We start from the raw sequence: 16,498 nt of genomic DNA on the forward strand, positions 1-16,498 counted from the left end.
GCCGGAACAGGAGAGTTTTAACGGCTTTCTTAAAGGCCGGCAGGGTGGGAGTAGTTTGAACCTCAGGGGGAAGTTGATTCCACCAGGTCGGAGCCACCACAGAAAAGGCCCTTCCCCGAGGGCCCGCCAGCCGACATTGTCTGGCCGACGGGACCTGAAGGAGGCCCAATCTATGGGACCTCACCGGTCTCTGGGAACTGTGCGGCAGAATGCGGTCCTGTAAGTAACCTGGCCCTATGCCATGAAGGGCTTTAAAGGTGATAACCAACACCTTGAATTGCATCCGGAGACCCACAGGAAGCCAGTGCAGCTCGCGGAGGATAGGTGACACGTGGGCGTACCTTGGCGCGCCCACAATTGCTCTCGCGGCTGCATTCTGAACCAACTGCAGCCTCCGAACGCCCTTCAAGGGTAGCCCCATGTAGAGCGTGTTACAGTAATCCAGTCTTGAGGTGACAAGGGCATGAGTGACTGTGAGTAAAGCCTCCCGGTCCAAATAAGGCTGCAACTGGTGCACTAGGCGAACCTGTGCAAAGGTCCCCCTGGCCACAGCAGATAGATATTGTTCCAAATTTAGCTGTGAGTCCAGGAGGACACCCAAGTTGCGTGCCTGCACTGAGGGAGGTAAATTTGCCCCCCCCCCAGGACAAATGATGGACCATCCAGTTGGCCTTTGGGAGGCAAGACCCAGAGCCACTCGGTCTTGTCAGGGTTGAGTCTAAGCCTGTTCACCCCCATCCAGACCTTCACATCTTCCAGGCACCGGCACATCACTTCTACTGCTTCACTGAAAGGACACGGGGTGGAGATATATAATTGGGTATCACCGCATACTGATGATACCTCACCCCGTGTTGCCGAATGATCTCACCCAGCGGTTTCATGTAAATGTTAGAAAGGAGGGGGGACAGGACCAAGCCCTGAGGCACCCCATGATCGAGGCGCTTAGGGGTCGATCTCTGTCCGCCCGACAACACCGACTGCGACCTGTCAGAGAGGTAGGAGGAGAACCACCGCAATACGGTGCCGCCCACCCCCACCTCTCTGAGACGAAGCAGAAGGATACCATGGTCGATGGTATCGAAAGTCGCTGAGAGGTCAAGAAGCACCAGGATAGAGGAATAACCCCTATCCCGGGCTCGCCAGAGGTCATCAGTCAGTGCGACCAAAGCAGTCTCAGTGCTGTAGCCGGGCCTGAAACCAGATTGAAAAGGGTCCAGATACTAGAATACATGATGATGAAAAACAAAATAAAAGAGTCGGTAGGGACCTTGAAGGTCTTCTAACCCAAACCTCTACTCAAGCAGGAAACCATATGCCATTTCACAGAAATGGTTGTCCGATCTCTTCTGTGCTTCAATTAAAATGTGAGGTGCAGAAGATTACCACAATGAAATCATCCCAATTAGGAATCATGTTGTGCTCATTAGTTTTATAAATCTTAGCTTTTCTGCTGGATATAACATTATTCACCCATAGCCTTATACCAAACTTCCTTCTAAGTCTTCTAGGTATTTTCTTTTATAGGAAAATAGAGGGTTGTTGGCTAATCTATCCTGAATTCTACAAATGAATTGTAACATACTTCCATACAGTAGGAGATGCTATTCGGCCATCAATGGTGAGTTAAAGTTTTACTGCTAATCTGCTTATTTTCTGAGTGTCACATGTTATCCTTCATTTGGTAGTAAAATGTGCATGTGATCGCAGATGTTTCCATATTCAGGAACCAGCTGCTACTGGCTTACCACACTAAATGAACCATTTGCCAACTAGGTCATAATATCTTCTAATATGTTAATGAAATTCCACCTCTAAATTTGAGTTTACTTTTATAATGATGGCTTCTAAAAGCTCCTTGAAATACAGAGTAAAAAAAAAATGGAACAAGTCAAGAAAATTAATCTCCTGATTTCTGCAGAGCATTCCAAAAATAATTACCTATAATGTTCCTAATTTAAACTGAAAGCATGAGGAGATATTACCCAAAAAGGGATTCAGGTTCCAACAGCAGAATTAGGAACTGAACATGAAAATGAAAGAAAATGTTTTATCAGTCATTTTTATTAATAACTTGAAGAATGAAAAACATTCTTATCAGATATGGATTTGAAACAGCTCAACATGTGGTATTTTACTACATCATCTATAGGGATATCCACCGTGATTATACTGTATCTTAGCCTGATTCATTAGTACTCTGGGGGAAAAAAAACAGATAACTTTTACATAAGTTTACTTTATTTCAAACTCCAAATTCTTTATAACCCAGATGGTAGTAAAATACTGTGCAGCGGCAATAAAAATGAGGCACCAACTGAAGCAAGGTCTATCATAGTTACAACTCACTTCTTTGTTGACTATCATAATGTCCTCCAATATTTTATTATATTTTAATATTTTTATTAGTGTTCAATATTCCTAAATCTTGTTAATAATGGGGGAGGGGGAGGAGGAGCAGAAGGAAAAGGAAGATATTAATGGTTTTAGAGGAATAATGCAAAATCAGGATTTCTGCATTACGAGAGCTAATAATTTTTCAATTATGCTGAAAAACTGGGATAGTGAATTGCAAAAAGAAGGTACATGTAATGTGTTATATTTGCATACTCACAAACATGATGAAGTGAGCTTGCATTCAATGATGCTGAAATAACTTTATCAGATACAGTCAATCATAATCACTGATATGAGTCATTGATATGGTATTGCAGAAAAAAGCTCCTTAGGATGTATTCTTAGAAACACCAGTTATATTTCACCTGTAGTCCTATATCAACTCTTAGTCACAGAAACAAATTCAAGAGAGTACAAGTGAATACCACAAATATGGATTTGTAATATAATAAATGTTATTGGAGGATGATCCTAAAGAGACAGGTAAGGGCAACTGCACTTAAGAGACATGGGAAATACGCAAGTAAATAAATGGTTTTTCCATCTAAAGCTCGTTGTACAAAGAGCTACATTATGGCCTGTAGCCATTTGAAATCAACAATACGGAGGATATTCTTTAAAAAGTTGTTATGGAATAACTCATTATGCAGATAGAGTCTATTACCCAAAGGTGAAAATGAATAATCTGCAGTAATTTTTCTCTGAAGTCAGAATTTAGGATTCTTTTATTCCAAAATAGTTCCAACTGATTTTAATGTTACTGCATATCAATTCACCAAAAATGATATTAAATACTTCAAACCAGACTGTCTGACTAAAAAACAAATGAAAGAACTCTCTCAGATGCAAATTATGGAATCTGGGAGGTAGCATCCAGTTGATCTCCACTGACCTCAAAAAAGATAAACTGAATTAGACTTGCTTAGTAGACTACCAAGAGGAGACTACCAAGAAATAGCAAGATTCAGAAGTTGGTAGATATCCCAAAACATGACAATGGCAAATCTTTTCTGTAATTTTAATTCAAAGGAGATTTTGGTTACTCTTTGGTTATATTACATCAGAATAATGGATTTCTTTTGTACCAAGAAATATGGGAATATGAGGTATATTAGTTGCAAAGAATGATGGCTGTTAAAGTTGACCCTCAGGATCTGTATTCTGAGAACATTGTCTGAGAACAATGATATTATTAATAAAGTTGGGATATCTCAGATTTGGAGAGCTTCCTATATGAACCATTTCCAATAATCTATATGAAAATAAATTTTGACTGGGACTTAAAAGTAACTACTATTGCTGTATATACTATATATGAGACAAAGTAACCTGATGTCAGTTTTCCAATCTAAAATTCAGACCAACTTTCTGAAAATCAAACTGTTATGGGAAAATTCCCTTGGATTTTTGAACATACACTTATAAAACTTTGAAAGCTTTCTAATGTAACAACTGTCATTTAAATTACAAATTAAACATAAGAGGAATTCTCACAGATATCAGTGACAAAACTTAACAAATAAGATGAAATGGATGGTAGAGTAATCCAAGCTAAGTCAATTGGTTCAAATTATGAGAAAAATGGAATTTGACTATATATTTGACTAAATAGAATATCCCAATAGAAAAGGTTCTGACAGAACAGAATATCAGTAGCTCAGAGGTGAACTATCAGAACTTTGGTGCTCTCTGAGATTGATTGTTTGTTTGCAGACATTTCATAGCAAGTCTAGGTAATATCATCACTGTTAATGAAAATGAAGCTTGCTCCCTGTTTATACAGTAGTTTGTCCTTCCAGTGTTGGTGGCAATATGGTTTTCTCTCTTTGATAGATTGATTGATTGATTGCTTCTTTGCTTGCTTGCTTGCTTGTTTGATTTGCTATCTATCTCACTATTCTAAGTGACACAGGGCAGCTTACAATGCTATAATTGTAGGGAATTGTTTTCTGCATAATTGTTTTTCTGGTGCTGATTGCTGCTTATCTGAGTGGTGATTGCTGGATGTTGAATATTCTGGAAATCAAAAGTAGTCAGTGCTATTAGATATCAATAGCTAGCAAATCCCCACTTATTTATACTGATGTTGTTATCTAGTTGGATAATGAAATGAGCAAGCAAGCAAATTAGAGAACCCCAAGGCTTCCACAGAAAAAATTCTGTTTTATCAGAGAAATTTATTTAAATGGGCCCTGGTTGGTCAGCCATCAAGAATACTGTAGTATCAGAATTTGTTCATTTGCTGTGAGGCTGCAATAGAGTATTACAAATTTACTTCAAACTATGATATTAACTTCCAAGCTCTACTTTGAGCACAGAAAATGGCTAACAGGGCATTTTAAGTCTGCATATGGATCTGACCTGAGTTTTCTATGCAACTGAAAATTAAATTAAGTTGGATAGGAAAGGCAGGAAAAGACACATTCTTAAGCTGTTGTCAGACACAGCTTAGAGAAAAGTTGAGAACTGATGTTTTACAAATCCTGCCTAACTAACTGAATTTAATAACTGGATAGGCTCTTAACTTTATCTTTCTCTGATTGTAATGGTATCTGCCCTCCACTCATATTAAGATCAATGGAAAGCTTACACTGTGATCATAAACATATCTTATCTAACTCTAATCCACTAATAACACTTATTCAGAAAGCAAATATATGTTGTTGCAGATGGAGTCAGACCCAAATTAAAATGACATATCTCCATCCAACTAAATAATGAATGGCTGCCAAATCCATTCCTAGAACAATCTGTGATCTCATATGTTTTTATTAAATATACTGAATAAATGAAAGGCAGAGAAATAGCATTTTTGTCTTAATTCTGGAAATAGCTTTAAAAATCATGATTTAACCCTTTTGTTAGAAAGAAATTGATTAAGATAGTATTCATATCAATAGACTAGGTTGAATGCAGATATTGTTCTCATCGGAAGCCAAAAATTAGATTGTAATGTCTGCTTTTCAAGGGTTCCAAATTCAACAAGTGAGATCTAAACTTTTTCAGTCACTAATTGAAGATCTGAGGAACTTACATTTTTCCTCAAGAGATGACTATGAATGGAAATTATTCCCTGACTCCTCAGATGTGTTTGGACTGGTTTATAGTTGCTCCATCCCAGAAAACATTTCATTTTCCATATGCTTAAGCAACTTTGTTCAGTCATTATTTCACCTTTTCTGGCACCTGATCTGATTCCATGCACTGAAAGCAGGTTATATATTTAATCTTAATTGAAAGAACCTTTGTTGCAAGATAATTAAAATTCATTTTTAACCTTTGTTAAAGTGCTAACTTTTGTTAAAATTCACTCCTTTTTAGGGGTATGCAACTTTCTTTATACTAAAGAACTATAACTATTCTTATAGTTATACTCCAAAAATCAGCCTGGATCAGCCCGAAAAGATAGTGATTGAAACAAAACTAAACTTGATTTCATTTACAATTAAATTAAATTATATGATTTTATATTATATTTTATAAAATATAAAATTTTATATTTTATAAAATTTATAAAATATAGGTAATATATTTTCCCTGTGTCTTTAATAATTAACTCTCCCTCTTCTATACAAAGAAATATTTGATGAATTCAGCAGTCTGAGGAAGGATTCTACGGACCACAACCAGGGCTTCTGGGAATCAGAAGGCATCAAGTTGTGCCTTTATTTGAAAGACATCCCAAATCCTGAATTAAGTGTGGCTTATTTAGTAATCATGGCTGTCTAGTGCAATGAATAACAAATACATGATAGGTTGTACAAAGCATCCATGATTGTTGTTATTCCAGCTGCATCAAGGTTCTAAATTCTGCAGCTGAACTTCCCAAAGTCTAGATAGGCATTTCCTGGCATATGCCCTTCAGGGAACAGATGCTTTATGTTCTAGAGTCTTTATATCTGCACTAAAAAAAATAGACATCATCAAAACACATTGACCTGCTTTGGAGCACATAAATAACCACAGATAAGTAAATACACAATTTAAATAAATGAAGAAAGAAGGCCATCTGCATTTGTCTATTCAGTGAGATGCATATCCTTTAAATTGCATTCAGAGCCCAGCTGATAATCTGGGAGCAGCAAACACCACACATGTATTCCACTGAGTAAGCACTATGACCAAGAAAGATGTCACAAGGATCCCATGGGCAAATCAAATGAGAAAATAATTTTTGAATGCACTGAGTTCACAGTAATTTAGAAAAGTACTTTCTCATCTGTTTTAAAGCCAGCCTTTAATATAAACTGGTCAATTCTGATGATTTCACAGCATGCTTTCATAAAACTAGGGCTCTAAGTAAAAAAAAAAGCTATAAAGATGAAGTGACATCATTCAATGATTTTGTCAGAAATACTATGGGTTCTGCTGTCATACATCTGTTGAAAAAGGTGCTTTTTCACAAGGGACCTTGTTTTTATTTGAAGATGTTTTACTTCTCATCCAAGAAGCTTCTTCAGCTCTGACTGGATAGTTCATCTTCAGGGCACAGCAATCTTGGTATCAGGCTGGAACAAGCTGGGAAGAAGTCTGTTCTGTCTCCGAAGATGATCCCCCTCCCTAATTCCCAAGTAGCTACAGTGTTAGAGCAAAGTATTCAAAGAATGCTTCCCCAAAGAGAGGCCTCCTCCCCCCTCCATCAGAATGGCAGGGCACCGGAAAATGGGGACCTGACATTTCCATTCCCCACCATCCAATCAGAGCTGAAGAAGCTTCTTGGATGAGAAGCGAAACATCTTCAAAGAAAGACAAGTCCAGTTGCTTCGTGTAAATGCACCTTTGGGATAATTTTGATCTGGATGACTGAGAATCTCCCATTTTTTCCCCATTATGTTGTGATTATATTTCATTTGACTTAGAGGTCAGAAAACCATTTATGTCCTCTGTTCTTCATTTTTCCAGATTTAGTCATACATAGAGTACTTTATAGCAGTTTGAATAAATTTACAAAGGGTTTACGTATTTGGAGATTAGAAGATAGAAGGGCATCAAAAGTTTAGCCTTATGGAAAAGTCAAATGTCTTTGTTGACCCCTGGCTTGCAATGTTAAATGTTTGTGAAAATATCATAGCAATTTTTGTAAGTTCCTACATATTTATCAATAATATATTCCTGCAAACACATACTTTTGTACACTTACTTTTAAATAATGTCTTGTTATTAAACAATTACTTGTCATGCAACACTGCATTACCACTTTTTTTTCAAAAATATCTTTCACCTTTTACATGGAAAGTGTAAAACTTCAACTGTTCACTGAACATAATATTTTAGACTTAAATATCATTTAGATTCCTGAAAAACACAGAAGAAAAAAAGGCATCTGGAAAAGAACCAGATTAGCTTGGCGATGAAGTGATCAGGCAGATGTTTTTAAGTAGACATTATAACAACTATCAGATCATCTGCACATCCTTTTCATATTATCACACTAATAATGATGAGGAAAAATACAGCTTGCTATAATTTTACAGTCAATGATAGATTTGGTAAAATATCTACTGGCCACCTGGTGTAATTAAAGGAAAAAAATCAGCCTAAAGATGATTAGGGAACTGGAGGCTAAAGCATATAAGGAACGGCTGCTGGAATTGTGTATGTCTAGTTTAATGAAGAGAAGGACAAGGGGGGGACATGATGGCAGTGTTCCAATATCTCAGGGGCTGCCACAAAGAAGAGGGAGTCAAGCTATTTTCCAAGGTGCCTGAAGGTAGGACAAGAAGCAACGGATGGAAACTAATCAAGGAGAGAAGCAACCTAAAACTAAGGAGAAATTTCCTGACAGTTAGAACAATTAATCAATGGAACAACCTGCCTCCAGAAGTGGTGAATGCTCCAACACTGGAAATTTTTAAGAAGAGACTGGACAGCCATTTGTCCGAAATGGTATAGGGTTTCCTGCCTGAGCATGGGGTTGGACTGGATGACCTCCAAAGTCCCTTCCAATTTTTTTTTATTAGTAGTAGTAGTAGTAGTAGTAGTATATGCCCACCTTCTTTTTCACTAGAAGAATACAGCACTCCCTTCCAATAGAGACTTGCTGTCCACTTAATACAACTGCTATAAAAACCAAGATTTTTTTTGTTTTTAATCCTATTTTACAATTGTCATAATAGATCCATCTTGATTCTCTGGACTACAAATATTAATTGGTAACCATTCACACATAATGTCTTTTTATTAGCCATTATTAACGATTACAACATAAAATTAGCATTAATTAAAAAATGAAACAACACTACACCTTTACATCTCTCACAGCATGTTCCTCTCTGCTTAATAACCAGAGCACATGTCTTCGAAAGTACAGGGCACTTCTCACGTTTGCATGTCACTTCCTTGTTCTGTCAGGTGCAAAAATAGAAAGCAAAATATATATCAATAAAAAAAATCTAATGTTACTGTCTGTTTTCTGCCAATTTGGGACACAGAGCAGAAGACATGATTAATTCTGTCATGCAAATAACAGGCACTGCTTGTTTTTTTTTCTTTTTTTGTATCACACATTCAGCAAAGAAGAGCTGGAAAATCAGGAAGAGAAGGGGAGCAATGGCAATCTGAAGAAACCAAATCTAGGTATAGTTATGCCAAAGGAAACATGTGAATTGTTCCAGGTTAATGCTACTTTACAATATACTATAGAAATGATAATATTTATGTAAACTATAGAAGGAACTTTTAAGGTACCTATTCCAGGACTTCCTTATGTGAACAAAAATATTTAGTCATGGCTGTTCAGCAGGTCTATGTATTACAGTTAAACACACACAAAGACACACACACAAAGAGAATGATGGTTTCTGTAAACTCCATTTTGCTAAAAGAACATGAGAATGAAAACAAATGCACTGCAATTTAAGGAGACAATCCAAGCAACACCAAGAACAAGAAGCACTATTGTTTCCAAAGTAAAACTTAAATACAATATTTTGGCATTTTAAATTGAAAAATGATCCACAGAATATTTTGAGCACATGGATTTTTCTCTTCTTTCTTAAAATGGGAGGATGGGAGTTTGTTTCTGTTTTGGAAATATATTTCAGTATATTTTGTCTACATACTAAACTATAGTTATTTAAAACAAGACACATTTAGTTAACTGTAGTATTGAGTTGGCATTTTAGGGAATCATTGTGCTTTATTTACATAATTTAGTATTATGTACTAGTATTAAACCAATAAAACTGTTCTATTATTATGCACACAGTTTGGTCTAATGATTAAGACACCCAGGCTAGAAACCAGGAGACTTGTGTCTTTTAGTGCCATTTTAGACATGAAAACCAGCTGGATGATTTTGGGCCAATCATTTTCTCTCAGCCCAACCCACTTCACAGGGTTGTTGTTAAGGGGAAAATAGGAAGAGGAAGATATGTTAGATATGTTTGCTGCCTTGAGTTATTTGTAAAAATAAAGGTGGATATAAATAAACAAACAAATCAATAAACAAGAATTAGCATCAGCCATAATTTAAAAAGGAGAATGGTGAAGGTAGATGATAACAGAAATCCTAATAATAAATTAACAAAAGCAATGAATAACTTCTTCAGATATTTAAGACTTCTCTGCTATTCATCTCCCATCTTTCCCCATCTTATTTCTTTTTAGAAATAAAATTTTACTACTGGAAATTCCTTCCTCAAGCATAACATGCAGGATCTTTCTGTGCAGCAAGCCCCAGCTATAATTACATGTTTGGTCTGTTACAACACACACAAGTCCAGATGCCATTGGCCACTTCAATAGATCATATGTCATAATTAGAGACCTCAAGAATAGAGTAGGAGAAGAAGAATCAAAGGAGGAAGAAGAATGTCAAATCATAAAACTAATGAAGAGGCTCTGCTCTACTTTTCTTTGTTTCCTAGAGCTTGGGCCAAGGTATTTCTGACAGATAACTCAACATTTTTAGTGTATGTGAACTAGAAAGAAAGAAAGAAAGAAAGAAAAAAGAAAGAAAGAAAGAAAGAAATACTTTCCTGCTTTCTCATTATGTCTTATTCCTTCACTTTCTTTTATATTATATAAAATGTGATTCTTTATCCTCTAAGTAAGCCAAATCTGCAATCATTTCAGTAGCAATGGCCATAAGGAATGAAGGTGAAGAATGTGAGTTTTTAAACATAGTATCAGCTCTCAAAATGATTTACACATGTGTTCTTCTAGATATACTAGAAGTCTTACATCTATTATGTGGTTTTAGATTTTATCGATATTATTCTGGCACCTGAGCTCAAGAATCTGTTTTTTCCAAAGATTGGATTTTAGGAACAAAGTCAGAAACCTGAAAATCAACCAGGACCGAACAGAATTACAGATGGCTTAAAAGGACTTTATTATTTATTATAACATTTCTAACCATCCTAACTTCTCATAACTCAAAGTACTTTAAGTTCTCTCTTCACTGATGTATATGTTATCTCTCTACCACTTAGGTGTCTGATGTATTAGGTTTTCAGTCATTAATTCAGTAATTAATCAAGTCAGATTCTTGGTGAAACAATTAAATCCTGAAGGAATTACATTCTAATAATTGTCTCTGTATCAAAACTCTTGAGTAAAGTCTTTTTCACGTTGAGTTGAACTTTTGATAGCCAATTGGATTCTCCATTTTGTTTTCTTGTTACAATGTGGAAGTGGCTTCCCAGGATCTTCTTGCAGCATGGTTTTTTAACTTTCCTGTTTAGCTTAGACCTCTGGGATTTACAATAAGTCCCCCATATAAATTTAACCAGGTCTGACTCTCTTTAGGATTCTTTTACGTTCAACCAAACTAAGTTAGCTACTATCACCTATGTTACCACAATTCAGTTACTTTTGTTTTGTTCAAATAATAGGAAGCAACCTTCAAGTTTGTTTCATTCTCCAGAACCTATCTATTGATTGTTCTGTTCTTGCCCCTTCTGGGTTCAGCTTCAGAGACATTTCTAAATTTAAATTTATAAACATTCCTGATTTTGACAACCAGTAATTTTTTGGGTCATGACACCCTCAGTGTTTCTAGGTGTAAATGATTAATGAAAGGTCAAATAATTTTTATTTCATACTTCATAATAATTTCCTATCAGTGCAACTGTTCTATTTTGGTGCTTACATCATATTTTCACTGCTAAAATCTCATTGCCTCATCTGACCATGGGGAACATTTAATAAAGGCAGGGTCTTAGCAGAGGTTTTAACCATATATAAATATTTAGCCTCACTTCAATCTTTTTATCCCTGCTATAAATGCTAGAATTCAAAAATTCAAGTTGGATTTTGGATATTTAGCTATTTAGCACTTCCAAGACAACAACACAGTGGTTAAAAATACTGCACTTGAGCAACTTGAAAAGTTTGCCTTTTTGCTATGCAGAGCAGTTATACACCATTAGCATGCATAGTTGGTTGATATAATACATAAACTCATTTAAATTATTCATTACTGCCATTCCTTCATCAGATGTAGTTAGGGTTCTTTTATAATTAGAACATTTTGGTATTACAAAAATTTTGACTTTTGATTAAAAACTAGAAAGAGAATTAAGGTAGAGGTTTTTTCCAGAATTGATCAATATATCTTCTGTTAATTAGCAATACCCACCATCTTTTAAAAATTATAACATCACCTAAGGAGGCAAGTATGATATTTTTGGCTTGATTTCTACTCATTTTTCATTAAGGGAGTTTGCTATGATCAAAAATCTGGAGCATATTTTACATTGCAATTTCTGTTAAGAATTAAGAGGAAACTGAACCATCTTTGGGAGATTCTAAATATTCATTCCCACCCACATCAAAAAAAGGTGGAGGGATGCCCAGACCTGCAGCCTGCAAGCTGCCACACTGCATTAAATGCATCGGTGTAAAGATATTTCTGCTTGTTATAAATTTCAGCACCACCGATGTCACAGTTTGTAGCCAACAGATGGTCATGTTTGTGTAATCATATTCCACATTACAACTGCAAGCCAGGCCTTTGTTATGAATTGAATTCTTCCAATTTACACTTAATGATGGCTTAAGGACTCAATCGCTACCCTTCAAGATTCCTTACAACTATGCATTTAGACTTAATGTGTGAAAAAACAAATTATTTAGAACTGTCTCCTTTTTATTCCTTTCTTTGCAATTCTTACGATCTACATTTCTTTTATAAATGTATTCTTAAACTGCCCCAAGTTCACTGTAATTACCCAAGGGATGTAGTTACCCAAGGGATGTAATTACCCAAGGGATGAATTAATTGAGGCCAGTCCACACTTTCCACAAAATTACTGGTGCTAAATTTGAATGCTTTCAATTAATATCACCATTGCTGAACCTTCTACACAAGGAAAAGTGTTGTAGTATTCAAAGTGCGGTCATGCAACATTATGCTCCTGTTCTATCCAGCCAAAATTTGTCAATGTTCCAAATTTAATTGAGCATTAATATACAAACAAACAAAAACCCTCTCTATTTTCCGTGTTTGCTTCATGAAGAGATCTATACAAGTTGAAAACTTGCATGACTTTCTGCCAACAGAGAGCTGACTCAAAAAAGATATTGAATTACCTATTCTACTATTTCAAAAAAGCTGCTGAATATTCATCCTCTAAAACAAGCATGTGTAATTCCATAGAAACCTTTAGAGTTATGCCCATTTTCTGCTCCAGCTAGATATGGTCCCTAAACTGTTCCAGAATAATATCCTTTGAAAAAATGTTATGGTCTAACATGATTCATACCATGTAGGCTGTATCTTCAGAAATGTCATAAATCGTAAAATGTGATACAGAGGCAGAGAATTTTTCTTTGTATTTTACTCTACCCATTCCACTTTTCTGCTATTTTCTCATATTAAATCATGATCCATCTATTATAGCCTGGCATAATAAAAGGCAGCTTTCCAATGCTCCATATGGACTGTGAAGGTATAAAGGAAAAAAAAGCCATATCAAATAAGGAAAAATTGTTTTGATTTTTCTTAATATCCCCACATCTACCCGAATGCCATTTTAACTAGTGGCACAAGTCTAGTTATATTGATCTTTTTCATCACATTTGGCAGTGGATAAAGAAGGTAGGCAGAGAAATCGGGAAAAGTCAGTTTTAAAATGAGTAAGTCTGAATCTTCATTTCTCTTCACTTCTCCCAATCATACATTTAAACAGAACCAATAACTAAAGGCAAGAATTTGTCACAAAAGTGCTCTGCCACTTTTGAATCATTTTGTGGGACCATTAATCGTTGGCTTTGTGGGACATATAGCTTAGCTTCTACCCAAGCTAGATCATCTTGCACTACACATTCTCCCTTGTGCCTTTGGAACCATTCATCCTCCTCCAAAGCTGCCTTTAGGGCACCCTTTAAATCAGACATGTCAAACTCGCAACATCATGTGACATCGCATGACGTATTAGAACTTTTTCCCCATTGCCGGCAAGGGGGTGGGCACAGTTTTGTCATGATGCGTCCGGCCCGTGGGATGGCAGTTTGACACCCCTGCTTTAAATCATCAGCTAGTTGGGTTTTCATTTTGGCTTGGGCCCAGGTGGTGACTGGGGCCACCAGTTGCCTGGAGGGGATGACCAGTTTAATCACCTCTGGCTTTGAACTATTGTATTGTGGCAGCCTGAATAAAGCATCTCCTAGAAAGTTCCTCCCTCCTGGGAAGTACATTAACATGAAGTTGAATCGGTTAAAGTACTGGGCCCAGTGAACCTGGTTCGGTGATAGTCTCCAGGGGGTCTGTATTTAAAGCTTCTAAATTTTTATGGTCAGTCCATACTTCAAATGGGGTTTCCCTCCTTTTAGAAAATGCCTCCAAGTTAGGAATGCCCAGCGCATCACATAGACCTTCTTCTCACAGTCTGCCTATCTCTCCTGTCTCATTTAGCTTTTTAGAAGTGTAGAAGCAGGGCTGCAGGGCCTCTTGCTCGTTTTCCTGTAAAAGCACTGTGCCCACTGTGACATCCCTGGCATCAGCCTGAAGGATGAAGGGGACATTGGGGGGTCTGAGTATTTTAGCACCCGTTCTGCTGCAAACAAGTGCTGAAGCTTTTTGAATGCAGCCTGGCATTCCATAGTCCATTTAAGCAGACATCTGGATTTGGATTTCTCCTCCCCTTTTTGTCTTTAGCAGGTTGGTGATGGAGAGCTATCTGGGCAAACAAGGAGATGAACTGGTAGTAAAAGTTCGCAAATCCCAGGAAGCTTTGTAATTGCTTCTGGATACAGGGAGGAACTCACTCTAGCACTGCCCACATCTATTCAGGGTCCATCTCTAGCCCCTTGTGGGAGATGCAGTAGCTCAGGTAGTCAATTTTACCCTAATGGAATTTGCATTTGGACAGCATGGCATATAGTTCGGCTGCTTGAAGCTTCTTGAGCACAGCTCTGACTAGTTTTATGTGTTCTGCCATAGTCTCAGTATAGATTAAAATGTCATCCAGGTAAATTAATACTCCCTTATACAGATGTTCATGCAGCACTTCCTTTATTAGCTGCATAAACACAGCAGGGGTCCCTTGCAGTCCAAAAGGGAGGACCCAAAACTGGAAGCATCCTAAGGGGCAATTAAAAGACATTTTCCACTCATTCTCTGCTTTAATCCTCAGTTGTATGCCTCATGCAAATCCAACTTGATGAAGACCTTTCTTTTGGCCAAATGGACCAACATGTCCTTCATGAGGGGGACTGAGTAAAGTTTTCCACACACACAGTCCCCAATAGTCAATGCATAGCCAAAAGGACCCATCCTTCTTCTCCCGAAACAGTACTGGGACAGCCACTTGGTCTAGTATACATTTTCCATACTGGGCAAATACAATTCTTATGGCTGTAATACATATACAATTGAATATCAGCAATCTTGTTACATTTTTCTAATATTATATATAACATCAGTAATGCCAATTTAAAATATCTTTTCTAACCACTTTTTAAAAAAAATTGATTTCCCATCAGTATTCAAAGTGTCTCTATTGCTTATAATTTTCTCATAATAAATTATATTTGAGCAACCAAAGGCTTCCCTTGCTCAAACCCTCTTAGCATTTTCATATTTCCCTTCTCATACCAAATTATAAAATTCTAGTTATAAATTCTATCTTTCTAGTTCTAATAACACGTCTATTTCTAACCATTATCTATTCTCTCAGCCATGTTCAAACATCTCTTTAATAGTATAATATCCCATCTAATGGGTCAGGACCTCTATTTTTTTCAGTCTTACTTTTTCTTCCTTTGCCAACTAACATTCCAAGTCAATGCCTTTGAATCATCAAATAGTTCTTACTATATTTTTATGTATATTGTTTGGAATAAGTAAGACAATTTGGTTAAGGTATTTTTGGAAGAATGCTCAGCCCATTGATATTCATTAAATAGCCTCTCTCCTTCTCCAATTTCCCACAATTCTCCTACTAGCTTTATCTTCCATTCGATCGGCTCTTCTTCCTTATCCTCAAAAGTGTTCTGAGATCTTGACAGGTAAGACATGTTTTCTGTTTCTAGTATTATCACTATGTCTTGTAATTCTTTGTTTGTCTGTCTGTTGATTCCATCCTTTAGGTCCTCCATCTTTGGATCCGCTTCCTCTAATTTTCCTTCTATTTTCTGGGTTACTAGTTCCTTCTTTGAAGTTGTTTCTGAATTTGTAGATTTAGATAGAAAATTGTTCTTTTATCTCCTTTGCATTATTTTTAGTCTCATCATGAGCTAGATCAATTGTCTCTTGTATTGATTTCAACATAGAAAGAATTTCTTTCTGAGCTTTGTCAACATTTTCTTGTTGATATGTCAAGCTATGGACTTTGGAGATAAGTGTTAGAGATGGTTTTTTATCATTTAAAGCTGAATATGGGAGATCCATCTTGTTTTTGTACATGGTCTCTATAGTCCAATCTATTTAGGGATTTAAAAAATTAAAAGTTGTTCATCAGTCAAAGGTTTACAATCCAAAGTATTCCATCATCTCAATCCATAATGCATGTTTCTTCTATAGATAAATAGCTCCACGACACAGCTCTAAAAGTCAGTTTGTATTTATATTCATGGTCTAGGCAGGCCACTTTTAAAATAGTTTATTGTTTCTGCAACACAGATAAGCAGCCCAAGAGTTTTTGTTTCCCTTTTC

The 16,498-nt window shown here is 36.5% G+C and overlaps 1 protein-coding gene across 5 annotated transcripts in view; it reads right to left on the bottom strand.

Moving 5' to 3' along the window:
- The window catches only part of BMPER (BMP binding endothelial regulator), a 277,236-nt gene that overhangs the window by 194,572 nt on the left and 66,166 nt on the right, over window positions 1–16,498 (bottom strand). For all 5 annotated transcript variants that reach the window (XM_039336815.1, XM_039336813.1, XM_039336812.1 and 2 more), the window contains one exon: window positions 8,642–8,741. In XM_039336815.1, the coding sequence (XP_039192749.1) occupies window positions 8,642–8,741 (100 nt within the window). The remainder of the gene's footprint in view (window positions 1–8,641; window positions 8,742–16,498) is intronic.

This window comes from Crotalus tigris, unplaced genomic scaffold (assembly GCF_016545835.1).
Source record: "Crotalus tigris isolate CLP2741 ecotype Arizona unplaced genomic scaffold, ASM1654583v1 scf7180000017666.379230911805:20528666, whole genome shotgun sequence".
In the NCBI taxonomy this organism is placed as follows: domain Eukaryota; kingdom Metazoa; phylum Chordata; class Lepidosauria; order Squamata; family Viperidae; genus Crotalus; species Crotalus tigris.